Source organism: Ochotona princeps, chromosome 13 (assembly GCF_030435755.1).
Source record: "Ochotona princeps isolate mOchPri1 chromosome 13, mOchPri1.hap1, whole genome shotgun sequence".
NCBI classification, from domain to species: domain Eukaryota; kingdom Metazoa; phylum Chordata; class Mammalia; order Lagomorpha; family Ochotonidae; genus Ochotona; species Ochotona princeps.
Genome location: NC_080844.1, coordinates 6,068,329 through 6,079,675, shown reverse-complemented (window position 1 = coordinate 6,079,675; position 11,347 = coordinate 6,068,329). Strand labels below are relative to the sequence as shown.

Below are 11,347 nucleotides of genomic sequence, written 5' to 3'. Positions count from 1 at the left end.
AGTCCCAGTGACTGATCCTGAGGCTGTACTCAGTGTCCAGGACAGGGTTCTGGCTTTTGCTGTTCATGGTCAGGCCAGGCCAGCTTGAAGTCCAGGCAGGCTGTACTCAGCTGGCCACTCCTCTCCCCTCTGTCCCAGGATGACTCCAACTTCTAAAACCCCAGGAAGGAGGGGCAGGAAGAGAGCAGGAGGAGACAGCAGAGGGTGGAGTGCTGGGATGGGGCCTGTGGTAGGACGTGAGGTGGCACCAGGGAGTCCCAGGTCTTGTCATTGCAGCAAGAAGCACAGAGTTGGGGGACCTCAGTTGGAGCACAGATGTGTGTGGGCTCCCTGTGCTACACGCACTCAAGTAAAGAGGCCACAACAGCTATTCTGGAATCACATCACAGAGGAAGAAGTGAAGGATGTGCAGTAGGGCCTGTATAATGGGACATGGAACCTTTGTAGCAGGCAACAGAGGACACTGGCACCCTGAGTTCATGGCACGTCAATTCTGCCCTCTTCACCTGGGCCCCAAAGAGGCCACAGGGCCAATCTCTGGAGGTATTTCACGAAGGCATGGCTTACACCCTGACCCTCCTGCCACATGAGACACCACTTGTGAGTGGCTGGCAGCATTCTATGATGTCACAGTCACCGAGAGGTACGCCCTCTGGGTAGTTAGGTGACAAGTGGCCAGTAGCCTGCTGACTACTGACCTGTACAGGTATTGGTGGTGAATGTAGGAGACGGATATAGTGTGAGAACATAATGAGTTCTCGACGAAGGTGAGTGGAACTTGCTCTCTAGCTCTTATCACAGGTGGGGGCAGCCAGTCCTGCTCTGAGAATCCCAGAGATGTGGAGGGGCGGGAGTGGTGTTTACTGGAGGGTGTTGGCTGCCCACAGGGGGAGGAATCTTTCTTGGGAGGTAAGACCAGGACTACCTGACCTTCCCTCCATCCCCATGCCCTGGGCAAGACACCCTCGTGTGGTCTGGCCACTGTATGCCTGTCAGCCTGGGTGTGGGGCTGTCCCTCTCTGACAGGGGGACAGAGCTCAGGGTAACAGTTCTCCTGTGGGTCCTCCAGTCCTCAGCCATGTTTGTATGTGTGTCTTGTCTTGCAGATGCAATATGGATGCTGCGAGGTCCCCATGGGCCAGGGAGCGTGCGTCGATAATTATGAAATATGAAAGGGTACTGGCCAGGGATCAGGGAGAAGAAGTGGGGCCCTAACCCCGCTGGGTGTGACTGTGACCCTGAGACCCAAGGGGACACAGAAGGGAGAGGGGTGTGCAACTGTCCTTCACTCTGACACCCCCGGCTCCTGACTTGTGTCCCCTTCGGCTGCAGGGTCCTCAAAAAATGCATCAGGAAATGTTCCAGGGACACGAGGATGAAGAACATGGTTGTCTCAAACCAGATAAATTTGGTTTTCTGTGGTGAGCTGTTTGCACCCCAGTTCATCTCTGGGCAGGGTTGGGTTTCAAGAACTCCTGCAGCTGTTTTCATGTAGCAGGTTAAAACAAGACCTACAATACCAGCATCCCAGATGGGCACAGGTTCATGTCCCAGCTATTCTAATTTTGATCCAGCTCCCTGCTGATGCCAGTGGAAGATGACCAAGTGCTTGGGACCCTACACTCATTTGGGAGATGCGGATTAAGTTCCTGGCCCCTGATCTTGTCCTGGTTCACCATGGATGGAAGTCAGTCTGTCAGTCTCTCTCTCACACTTGATCTTAGCCAAAAGGCCGAGAAGTGATATGTCAGGCTCTCTCTCACTATCTCCCTTTCTTCTTTTTCATGTATCCCATGGGAGCATGTGTGCCTGATGACAACACTGGGCCCCAGGGACAGTGAGCATCCCTGCCTGGCCCTGGGATGCCTGTGCTCTTGGTCACCAAGGTCTGCTAGGCATCTGCCAGCGGGGTTGCCACCTCTCCTGTCCCTTCTCAGTCCCTGGGCTGAGCTTCAGGCAGGAGGAGGGTGACACTGGTCCTTTCCTGGCCTTGCCTGGGAGAGGAACAGTGCTTGGTTTGGGACCCATTTCATGATTTTCTCTTTTCCCTTTCAGTGAGAAACTTCCCAACAATGACACCATTGGGAAGAAGGTGGGACGTTGACCTTGGCCTTGGGCTGGTTGGGCGGCAGTCCTGGCAGGCGTGTGGGTCCTGTGTGATCCATTGGCATGGATAAGATGTGACTGGGGATTCAGGGGTCTTAGAGTTGTGCATGGGCTGTGTTGTAATCAGAGGCAAGTCCCCCGGGTTCCCCTAGCCACAAGGCCTGTGTCCATGGCTATTGTCTTTTCTGGCTCGTTGTGTTGGGTGTCCACAGGACTCCTGTGGTGTACCCAAGGGGGCCACACTTGGAGGCTGGCCTCCGGTTCACTGCTTCCTGTCTCCTTTTCCAGTATAAATTCCAGGCATCCCGCAGAGTGCAGAAATGGATTAAAATGCTTAAGAACTATGACAAATATTGCAGCACCAAAAAGGTATCAGAAAGAGGAGGACCGCTGGGGAACCTGGGACAGAGCTGGGCTGAGTAGCACCCGTGGCTGTCAGGCACTGCCTGCCTCTCATCTGGCCAAGGCCACTGTTCTGCCTCAAAGGGAACATGGGTCCTCTGTACCTCTCATACACACACACACACACACAGACACACACACACACACACACACACCGCTGACCTGGGTGAAAATCCAGTGTCACCATTGGGCTGGATCCTGTTGCCCCACAGGCAGCAGACAGCATAAAGCAGGGCCTGTGGGCCCGAGTCATTGTGAGCCATGATCCAGGAAGGGCTAGGCGGATCCACAGAGCTCCCAGCCTCCCCTGCATGCCCCCTCACCCTGCATACTCCCCAAGGTGAGCCTGGGAAGGGGTCTCACCACAGCCCTTTTTTTCCTGCAGTTTCATAGGAGAGTTTCCAAGGGTATCCCTGCCGAGGTGCGTGGGGAGGCTTGGTCTATGATCCTGGATATACAAAAGAGGAAGACCCAGAACCCAGGGCGATACGAGGTATGCCAGGGCCCTGAGCCTGAGGTGGCCCACCTTCTCAGGCCTGGCCAGGAGCCAGCGGCTCTCATGTGGTGGACATTGAAGCCCAGGCTGAGTGGCCCTTCAGGTGGGCCTAGGGTTCCCTTCCCCTGGCCTTCCTCTCTGGATCCTGCTTCAGTCTTCCTGCTCATCTCCATAGACTCCGCTGGGCCTGGCCACCTGCACATCTGCTGGAGGCACAGCCCTCCTCCTTGTTGGGCCCCCACCCCCAGCTGCTTGGCCACAGGAAGGCCCAGAGCAGGTGCAGGGTCCCGGTGAAGAGACTGCTTGGAGTGAGAGCACGGTCACGTGTGCTAGGGGCCCTCAGCTGGTTCTGTCTGCACCCACAGGGGAGTGAGCTTCCTCAGGGAACTCTCCCCATGCTGTGGACGTGGGGTGCTTGAGGGGTGGTGGGCCCGTGCCTGGCACTGAGGCTGGTGTCTCCCCCTTGCCCCGCCCTGCAGCAACTGAAAGAGAGGGCCAGGCTCTGCTCAGACCATGTTCAGGAGATCGATGTGGATATTTTGTGGACATTCAATAACAATGTTTTCTTTCTGCCACGATTTGGACTACAGTAAGGCCTCTGGGCTGCAGGAGCCCTGGGGACAGGGAGGGACAGGGGTCCCAGGGAACACTGGGTGCAAACCTAAAGCACGGGTCATTTACACCAGAAAAAGCAATGGGTGCCTGGGCCTTCGCAATATTGAACAGTTTACTTTCCAAAAGACACTAAGGAACGAAGTGAAAAGAGACAGGGAGATGATACTTACAAAATATCTAAAATGAAGATCTCAGATTCATTTAATGGAGAGATCTTAAGGCTCAGTAACAAGAAGGCAAGCAAGAGGCTTTCTGCCTGGATGTGGGCCCGGGCTAGGAGGGACACTCCAGGACAGCACACAGAATCCACCTGCCTAACATATACACACCTGCTCAGTGCCTAACCACCAGGCGGCACCAGTGCACGCTGTTAGAATGGGAGAAATGAACCCATTCTAACTGCTGAGTGTGGGACAGGACAGTCACTCTGGGTCATTGCTAGGAGGAATGTGCAGGGGTTCCAGCACTTGGAGCACACCACAAAGATAACACTCACCTTCCATGTGAACACACACCAGACATGCACACTTCCCCAGCGATTCGGAAGCGCAGTCTCCTCTCTCTCTTTTCTAGACAGCAAGCTTTATTCCAGGTCCTTTTGACTTACTCCTACTATGACCCCGTAAGTATTCTGGGAGAAGCTATCCGGTCTTGCTCCCTGGGGTGTCCACCCAGGTTGTCTGTCACAGTGAGCCAAGGCTGCACTGGGGCGGGGGTGCATATCTGTCTTCCATAACTTGAGAGAGCAAGGGGTTGAGGCCAGGCTCCGAAGACCCAGCCTCAAGCCCTGAGTACAAAAGAGGTGCCATCCTACTGAACTGCTCTCCATATCTCAGGAGTAGATAGGGTTGGGGATGCTCCTCAGTACCAGCATTGCACAAGGAGGATAGGCAAGTTGTGTGACTGCTGTGGTCATCACAGTTGAGTCTGGGTCCTCCTGATGCCATTGTACCCATCAGGCATGTGGCAGGTGTCACTGGCCTAAATTACAATGCCACACAGTTCTATCACATTGCAAACCTTCTCAGAACATTCCCATGAGGGGAGTTGCTGCCAGAGTCCTCGGGTGATGCCAACAAGGTCTGGGCTCCCCATCTTCCTGACCTCACCTGGGCATCCTGCCTGGTGACTGTGGGAGTGATATCCAGACAGCCTGGGTCCTGGACCTAGCGAGACAAACCCTGGTGCTTCTTCCTCCTGTCTGAAATGCCCACTAGGGCACCCACAGGGGCTTCTCTTGGGGTGGAGCCTGAATGCCAGCAGCAGGCTGCTGCAGCCTGACATCTTGAGGGTGGGGTACATGTATCCTTGGCTCTGGTTTTCCCCAGGCACTGCCTGAGCCCAGGCCTTGTGGGATTCTCTCCCGGGACACTGGGATCTCATGTGTGCTCCAAATCTTGAGGTCACAACCCCCATGTGGCAGTAGCAGAGCAGGGCATGAACCCCCCACCCTCTCAGGACAGGTCCCATGGCACCTGAGGACAGACAAGCTGTGGGATGTCACACTGATGTGCATTTGTGCTTCTATAGGAGGTGGGCTATCGCAAGGGCCTAAGCCATCTAGCGGCAATGCTACTTATGTGGATGGGCGAAGAAGATGCCTTCTGGGCCCTAGTACAATTAATGGAAGATAAAAAATATGGGTTGAGAGGTTGGTGCACATAGGGTGGGTGTGTTGGGCCCAGGGCATGCAAATCCACTGATGGTCACACAGCCTAGTGCCCCAGTGTCAGACTGTAGCCCCCACTTCCCGTCTCCCAAAGGCCCCAGGCTATGGCTTTGAACAGGCATCTCTTGGGTCCCAACTGGCCCTCCTGCCTCACACTTGTCCACCCAGACACTCACCCACTGACCCAGACCGGGTAACCCCAGAAGGCAGCATCCCCTGGAAGGCCACCCCTCTTCACTTCAGCATGGTTGAATGGTGCTGATACATCCAGACTGGCTGCGGTCACCCCAGCTGTCAGCAGGGGCAGCCTGGCCTGGGCCCCACACAGTCCCACCTGCACCCACCTCCGCTGTGGCTCCTCTGCCCTGACCAGGTGTCTTCCCCACCTGCCCCGTGAGAGCCTCCCTCTCCCCTCAGTGCTCAGGAAGACCCCACCCTAGGCCAATGGCTCTTCCTGGGAGAGGCTCTGATCTGAGGGCTGGGGGCTGATCCTACTCAGATGTCTACAAGCCCGGGTCAGGGACACTGGAAGACCTGCAGAAGCGTCTGCAACATGTCATACACCAGGCACTCCCTGCTCTTGAAAAACACCTGGTGAGTAAAGTGCCTACTTGCCTGCTCTGGGGGGCTCTGCACACAGGTGGGGGCCAGAGGGAGTGTTTAGGCTGCCTGGGACCAAGGGAAGCCGCATCACAAACAAGGCTTTTCTTGGTTGCTTGGGTCTGCAACAGTGTGGGTATTTGGTTCACTTTCCAGCACACTGTCCCCAGAGCTGGCATAGATTGAACAGACTCTCTCCTGAAGGAGAGGGGCTGGAGGGGAGGTTCCCTTCAGGAGCCTGTGTGGCTGTGAGGTGCACATGCACCTGCTGCTGGGTTTCCTGCACCCTGGGGCCCTGCCAAGGGTTCAGGCTAGGGGGAGTTCAGGCCTGCTCCCCACCCTCACTCCCCCTCTCTCTTCCTCAGGAGGAGCAAAGCATATGCCTTGGGAGCATCACCAAGCACTGGTTTACACAATGTTTTCTGGAGATTGTAAGTGCCCTGGGAACCCTTTGCCCAAGGCAACTGATGCCCCAGTGCCTGGCTGTCCCACTCCCCCCACTTTGTGTCCAGTTTCCGACAGCAGGGCTGAGCTCCTCCAACCCAGCAGACACAGGAGGGACCCCTCTGTGCACACAAGCCAGACCCTGCCCTGCAGGGGGCCGCCCAGGTAGAGGCTGAGGTTCCAGGGCAGCAGGGAAGGGAGAACATACATCCAGAGAAACCTGGAAAAGCCTGGAGTTTCCAGAAGGAGAGGGAAGGTGCTTGAGTCCTGGGCATCCACCCCAGTGTGTAGCTGGGCTGCCCAGGACTCAGTCCTGGAAGGCTACCTGGCTCCCATAGGAGCTCTGACCCCTCAAGCAGCTCACAGGTATGCTGGCATCTGCAGTGTGGTCTCCAAAGTGCACAGAGCAGTGTTGGTGGGCGCTAAGGTACTGGGTGTGCTGGCCAGGCCTCTGCCCTCCTCTCCCTAGGCTGTGGGATCCTCAGTGGTCTCAGATGTGGCTGACAGACATGGCCAACTTGGCAATGAAATGAGACCCTCACATAGGATCCTATGGCTTCATGTAGGCAGCCTCCTGGGTGTGTGGCTGTGCTGGGGCATGGGCACTGCCCACCTTATAGCCCCTAGGGGGCCCCTGCTCAGCCCTGGATGGGTGAGGTCCTCTCACACCTGCTCTTCCTAGGTGCCATTTTCACTGGCGATTAGATTGTGGGACTTATTCCTACTGGAGGGGCAGCAGATGCTCACCACAATGGCCTATACAACACTGAAGGTGCATCAGAGTAAGTTCTCAGGGACTGAAGAGGCCAGGGCATTGGGGGTAGAGGAGCCAGGATCCCTTGCTGAAGCTCAGTGAGCAGGATGTGGGTGTTGATGAGGTGCTCTAGCAGCCCAGGGTCCTTTGGGGGACTCTGAGTGCACCCAAGGTCATCCCAAGCTCAGCCCGGCACAGCCCATAGGGAGGCCTGGCCAAGGTCATTCCTATGAGTGTGACACCTCCATGGTGGGATTGACACCCATCGGTGTCCAAGGTTCATCCAACCCCTGCACAGGCCAGAGACAGGGGTCAGAGAAGCCATGGCTGCTGGGCCATCCCCCTGGCCACTCCCAGCCTGACACCCTCCCTCATGCCTAGAGCGCCTGCAGAGGATGTCCACGGATGACCTGCAGGAGTTCCTCCAGGAGACCCTGAAGAAAGCCTGGGCCCTGGACGATGAGGTTGTCATCAAGAAGCTGCAGGGCTGCAAGCGGGAGCTAGCCAAGCTAAAATGCCCCCTGCCTGCTGAAGGTGAGTCCAGAGCAGGTCTCAGGCAGCCCATTCTTCCGTGGGGGTGTCAGCAGTGGGAGGGCCCAGGCCCTTGGCTCACTGCACCCTGGAGCCCAGAGCACTGCCCTGATCTTCAGCCAGAGGGCAGTGTCCCTTTCTGCCTAGGGGCAATCTTTCCCTCACTGGCCCCAACACAGGTGCAAAGCCTGGTGCCCACAGCTGAACTCCCAGGAGCCTCATAGGACAGAGGTGTGGCAGGACTCCCACCTGCATATGGGAGGGGCTACACAGATGTTTGGCTGTGGCCGACCCTGGGCCCTGAGGGTCAAAGCAGCCAGTCACTCCATCTCTTGCAGCCACTGGAGAACACCTGGAATGGGCCCGGGTGACCCTTTTGTGGGCATCAAATCCTACACAGAAGAGCAGCTCAGACCCAGAGGCAGGGACTGCAGGCCCAAGGGAAGAACTGACTGCAGCTGAGTGCAAGGGTATAGGCCCAGCCTGGTGCCCATGTCTCTGAGGGCACAGAGGGCAGCATGACCAGCAGCACCACGCTGCTGTGTGTGATGATGGGGAGGGTCCCTGTGCTTGTCCATTGCTGCTGCTTCCGTAGGTGGTCTGAGCCCGGGTCAGCCATGCGGCACAGAAAGGCTGCAGAGCAGGCCAGGCACAGGCCCGTGCAGGTACTGGTGAGGCCCAGCTGTGCCTCCCAGCCAGTGCCCTCTCTATGTCCTCATGTGGCAGAGGCAGTGATGGTGAGTCTCCCAGCAGGGGAGTCTCCCAGAAGGGGTCACTGCTGTGTCCTTGGGGAACAGAGTCCCAAAGGCAGAGGACGCTGGGCATACCCAGGCACACTTTAAAGGAGAGCATCCCCTGTCACTGAGGGCCCTTGTGTGACCTCCTTGCTGTCCCACAGTTCCAGCTCTGACCACCAGCACCTGAGGGGTCAGTTCATTCTAGCCATTTAGGAGGGACACAGACACTCACACTAAGCTGGTCCCATGTCAGGGTACAAGGAAGCCTGGGGGGTGGGGTAAAGGAACAAGAACTCCACTGGGTCCTGAATGGATGGCAGGTGCCCCAAACATGAGAGAGTGAGGCAGGGTGCTCAGGGCCCTCGCACCCCTGGGGGGCACTGTCCAGCTGGGCCAGAGGTGTACCTGACACTGACCTAGGCCTGGCTGCACACGCCTTTCCCTCTGAGGTCAGCACCTGAAGGGTGAGCTGAGCATCACACCAGGTGACAGGGACCCCGCTGATCAAGTTAGGGCAGTGCACCCTGCAGGCCACGTGTGGTGTCTGTGGTAAAGCAAAACTCACTCGTTTTCCTCCCAGAAAAACCCAAAGCAGTTGGCAGCCCAGCCAGGGGAGGTGCCCGCTTCTCCCTGAGGAGCATCCTTCCATCTGTGGTGCTGAAGAGAAAGAACATCATTCAGGAGAGCAAAGGGCGTCACCCTGAACCTGCAGCTCCTCCATGCCAGGAGCCCACTGGGGATTCAGCTTCTCCCCTGCAGGGGGAAGATTGTCTTGGAAGTTATGACTCCCAGGCCAACCTAAAGAAAGATGCAGAGGAGGAGATGGGCAGTCTTGAGGGGAACAGTCCACAGTCACATGGCCAGGGGCGCCCTGAGGGTACCTCAGTGCCTATACATGGCGCACACCTCCCAGGACCCCAGAACACCATGCCAGATGCGCCAGGCCCACTCAGGCGCGGACTTGTCAAAGTCAAACTGCCCTTTCATGATGATAGTGATGAAGGCAGTGACCATGAGGAGGCAGAAGAGGAAGAAAGCGTGGTGGAGGAGGAAGAACAGGTGGAGGAGGAGGAGAAGGTGGAGAAGGATGAAGATATGGAGCAAAACTTTGTGGAGGAAGAGAACTTTGCGGAAGAGGAGGAGGAAGTTATGGAGGAGGAGCCTGTGGAGGAGGAGGAGGAAGAATTTATGGCGGATGAGGAGGAGGAGGAGGAGGAGGAAGAGGAGTTGGAGGAGGAGGAAGAGGAGTTGGAGGAGGAGGAGGAAGAGGAGTTGGAGGAGGAGGAGGAAGAGGAGTTGGAGGAGGAAGAGGAGGAGGAGGAGGAGGATGGTGTGCGCCCTCGCTTTCCGAGCTTGCTGTGTGCCATTGTGCCACTTGAGACCATACTTGAGGAGGATGAGGAGGAAGACAATGAGGACGATGCCTCCCCAGGGCGCTCGTCCCCAGCCCTGTCTGAGACCTCCTCTGCATCTTTAATTTGCTCCTGCCCCGCATCCCCACGGACCCTGCATGGAAGGGGAATGTTGTTCGTACGACGCTGCATCTCAAACCCAGAGCTGCCTACCAGCAGCACAGTCTGCGGGCGCCTTGACCTGGCCAGCCAGCAGGGCTACTTGGCCCCCAGCCAGGCTGTCCCAGCCCTCTGGGCCAGCCCCATGAGCAGAGAGCAGCAGCTTGATGGCATTGTTGCTGCTCAATCCACAGCGCAGCTGGATGCTGTTGAGCCCCTGAAGGAGGGTGCCAGCCCCCTCGGTGCCCAGCCTAGGCTGACCAGAAGCCTGCCCTCTGTTTATTCTGAGGCCTCCATGTTGGACAAGGCTCCCCTCCGGAGCTCGTGTCCCCCTATTCTGACCGCTGAGCATGAATCATATTAGGCTGTGCATCCACTTGGGTGCAAAGGATGGAAGATGTAAAGGAGGAAGATATGGAGCAAAACTTTGTGGAGGATGAAAAGAACTTTACAGAAGAGGAGGAAGTTATGGAGGAGGAGCCTGTGGAGGAGGAGCAACAAAAGGAGGAGCAGGAGAAAGGATTTACAGAGGAGCCTGTGGAGGAGGAGCAACAAAAGGAGGAGGAGGAGAAGATTTATTGAGGAGCCTGTGGAGGAGGAGGAAGAAGAGGAGGAGGAGGAGAAAGGATTTATTGAGGAGCCTGTGGAGGAGGAGGAGAACTTTGTGAGGAGGAGGGGTTGTTTTATGGAGGAGGAACCTGTAGAAAAGGAGGAGGAAGACACTGTATAGGAGGAGGAAGAGGAGGAGTCATTATGGTAGTCAGTATCCACCTCCCTGAGGAGGGAGATGATGAACTGCTGCTGTTCAGAAGCCTGCTGGCTACCCACCACTCCACCTTTAGGAGGAAACCTAGGACCTTTGGTGATTTAATATTGATTGTTTCATTTGTTTGAATATTGATAATAAATTGTTTGCTTTGAACTGTTTCGTTTGATATTGTGATCCTCCCTACCCCCCCCCCCCCACGAGCACAGCTGCTACACAGGTTCCCTGAGTGCTGCAAAAGGCCCACAGGTTTACCCAGAAAACTGGTGGTGGAGGTGAGCTGAGCAAGGCTGGACCACAGGACTCACAGACAGGAATCCACCTGACACTTGCAGGAGCTGAGGCTGGGAAGAGGGGAGGTGCAGCAGGCTGCAGCACCTGCCAGCACATGCAAAGGCCAGGACTGAGGACAGACCAGGCCAGGAAGGCCATTGGCTCCCCGCAAGCATGTGTGAGATCAGGCTGAGAGCGCCCCTGGTAGGAGAATCTAGGGAACTTCCCTATCAGGCTGCATTCCTGCTGGGGAGCACAAGAGCCAGGGCTGGGGGTGGGTCAGGTGAGGCAGGTGGTCTTTATTCCTCAGTTTCTGTGGGGGCTGGTTCTGGGGACAGACAGGGCTAGGCCAGGCCACAGAACTGCTGGCATGCCCAGAAAGACAGGGCACAGTGTAGGGTGAACCTGACTCTGCTAGGCTACAACACCTGCCAGCTACAGCT

At 56.6% G+C, this 11,347-nt stretch overlaps 2 protein-coding genes across 3 annotated transcripts; both read left to right on the top strand.

Annotated features, from left to right (window-relative positions):
• Positions 1-537: 537 nt before the first annotated feature.
• On the top strand, positions 538-3,803 carry LOC131481659 (USP6 N-terminal-like protein). 2 transcript variants are annotated; one of them, XM_058671407.1, is made up of 7 exons: positions 546-767; positions 1,107-1,176; positions 1,333-1,421; positions 2,056-2,092; positions 2,395-2,475; positions 2,894-3,001; positions 3,484-3,803. In XM_058671407.1, exons 1-7 carry the CDS (start codon positions 751-753, stop codon positions 3,595-3,597), a joined length of 516 nt encoding a protein of 171 aa, XP_058527390.1. In that variant the 5' UTR covers positions 546-750; the 3' UTR covers positions 3,598-3,803. The 2 variants fall into 2 exon arrangements, with proteins under 2 accessions (XP_058527389.1, XP_058527390.1); XM_058671406.1 differs by lacking the exon at positions 3,484-3,803 and having other exon boundaries at positions 538-767; positions 2,894-3,396.
• Positions 3,804-3,893: 90 nt separating this feature from the next.
• Positions 3,894-7,188, top strand: LOC131481765 (USP6 N-terminal-like protein). Its single transcript, XM_058671889.1, has 5 exons — positions 3,894-4,241; positions 5,150-5,270; positions 5,788-5,882; positions 6,254-6,319; positions 7,015-7,188. Exons 1-5 carry the CDS (start codon positions 4,140-4,142, stop codon positions 7,186-7,188), a joined length of 558 nt encoding a protein of 185 aa, XP_058527872.1. The 5' UTR covers positions 3,894-4,139.
• The last annotated feature ends 4,159 nt before the right edge of the window (positions 7,189-11,347 follow it).

What these genes read in the sequence shown, in the direction of transcription:
- LOC131481659 (XM_058671406.1), top strand. An exon ending in TAATTATGAAATATGAAAGG is followed by an intron (nt 1,177 to 1,332) that starts GTACTGGCCAGG and finishes CTTCGGCTGCAG; the next exon opens with GGTCCTCAAAAAATGCATCA. An exon ending in AATATTGCAGCACCAAAAAG is followed by an intron (nt 2,476 to 2,893) that starts GTATCAGAAAGA and finishes TTTTTCCTGCAG; the next exon opens with TTTCATAGGAGAGTTTCCAA.
- LOC131481765 (XM_058671889.1), top strand. Translation starts at nt 4,140, where the DNA reads ATGCACACTTCCCCAGCGATTCGGAAGCGCAGTCTCCTCTCTCTCTTT. An exon ending in CTTACTCCTACTATGACCCC is followed by an intron (nt 4,242 to 5,149) that starts GTAAGTATTCTG and finishes GTGCTTCTATAG; the next exon opens with GAGGTGGGCTATCGCAAGGG. An exon ending in CTGCTCTTGAAAAACACCTG is followed by an intron (nt 5,883 to 6,253) that starts GTGAGTAAAGTG and finishes TCTCTTCCTCAG; the next exon opens with GAGGAGCAAAGCATATGCCT.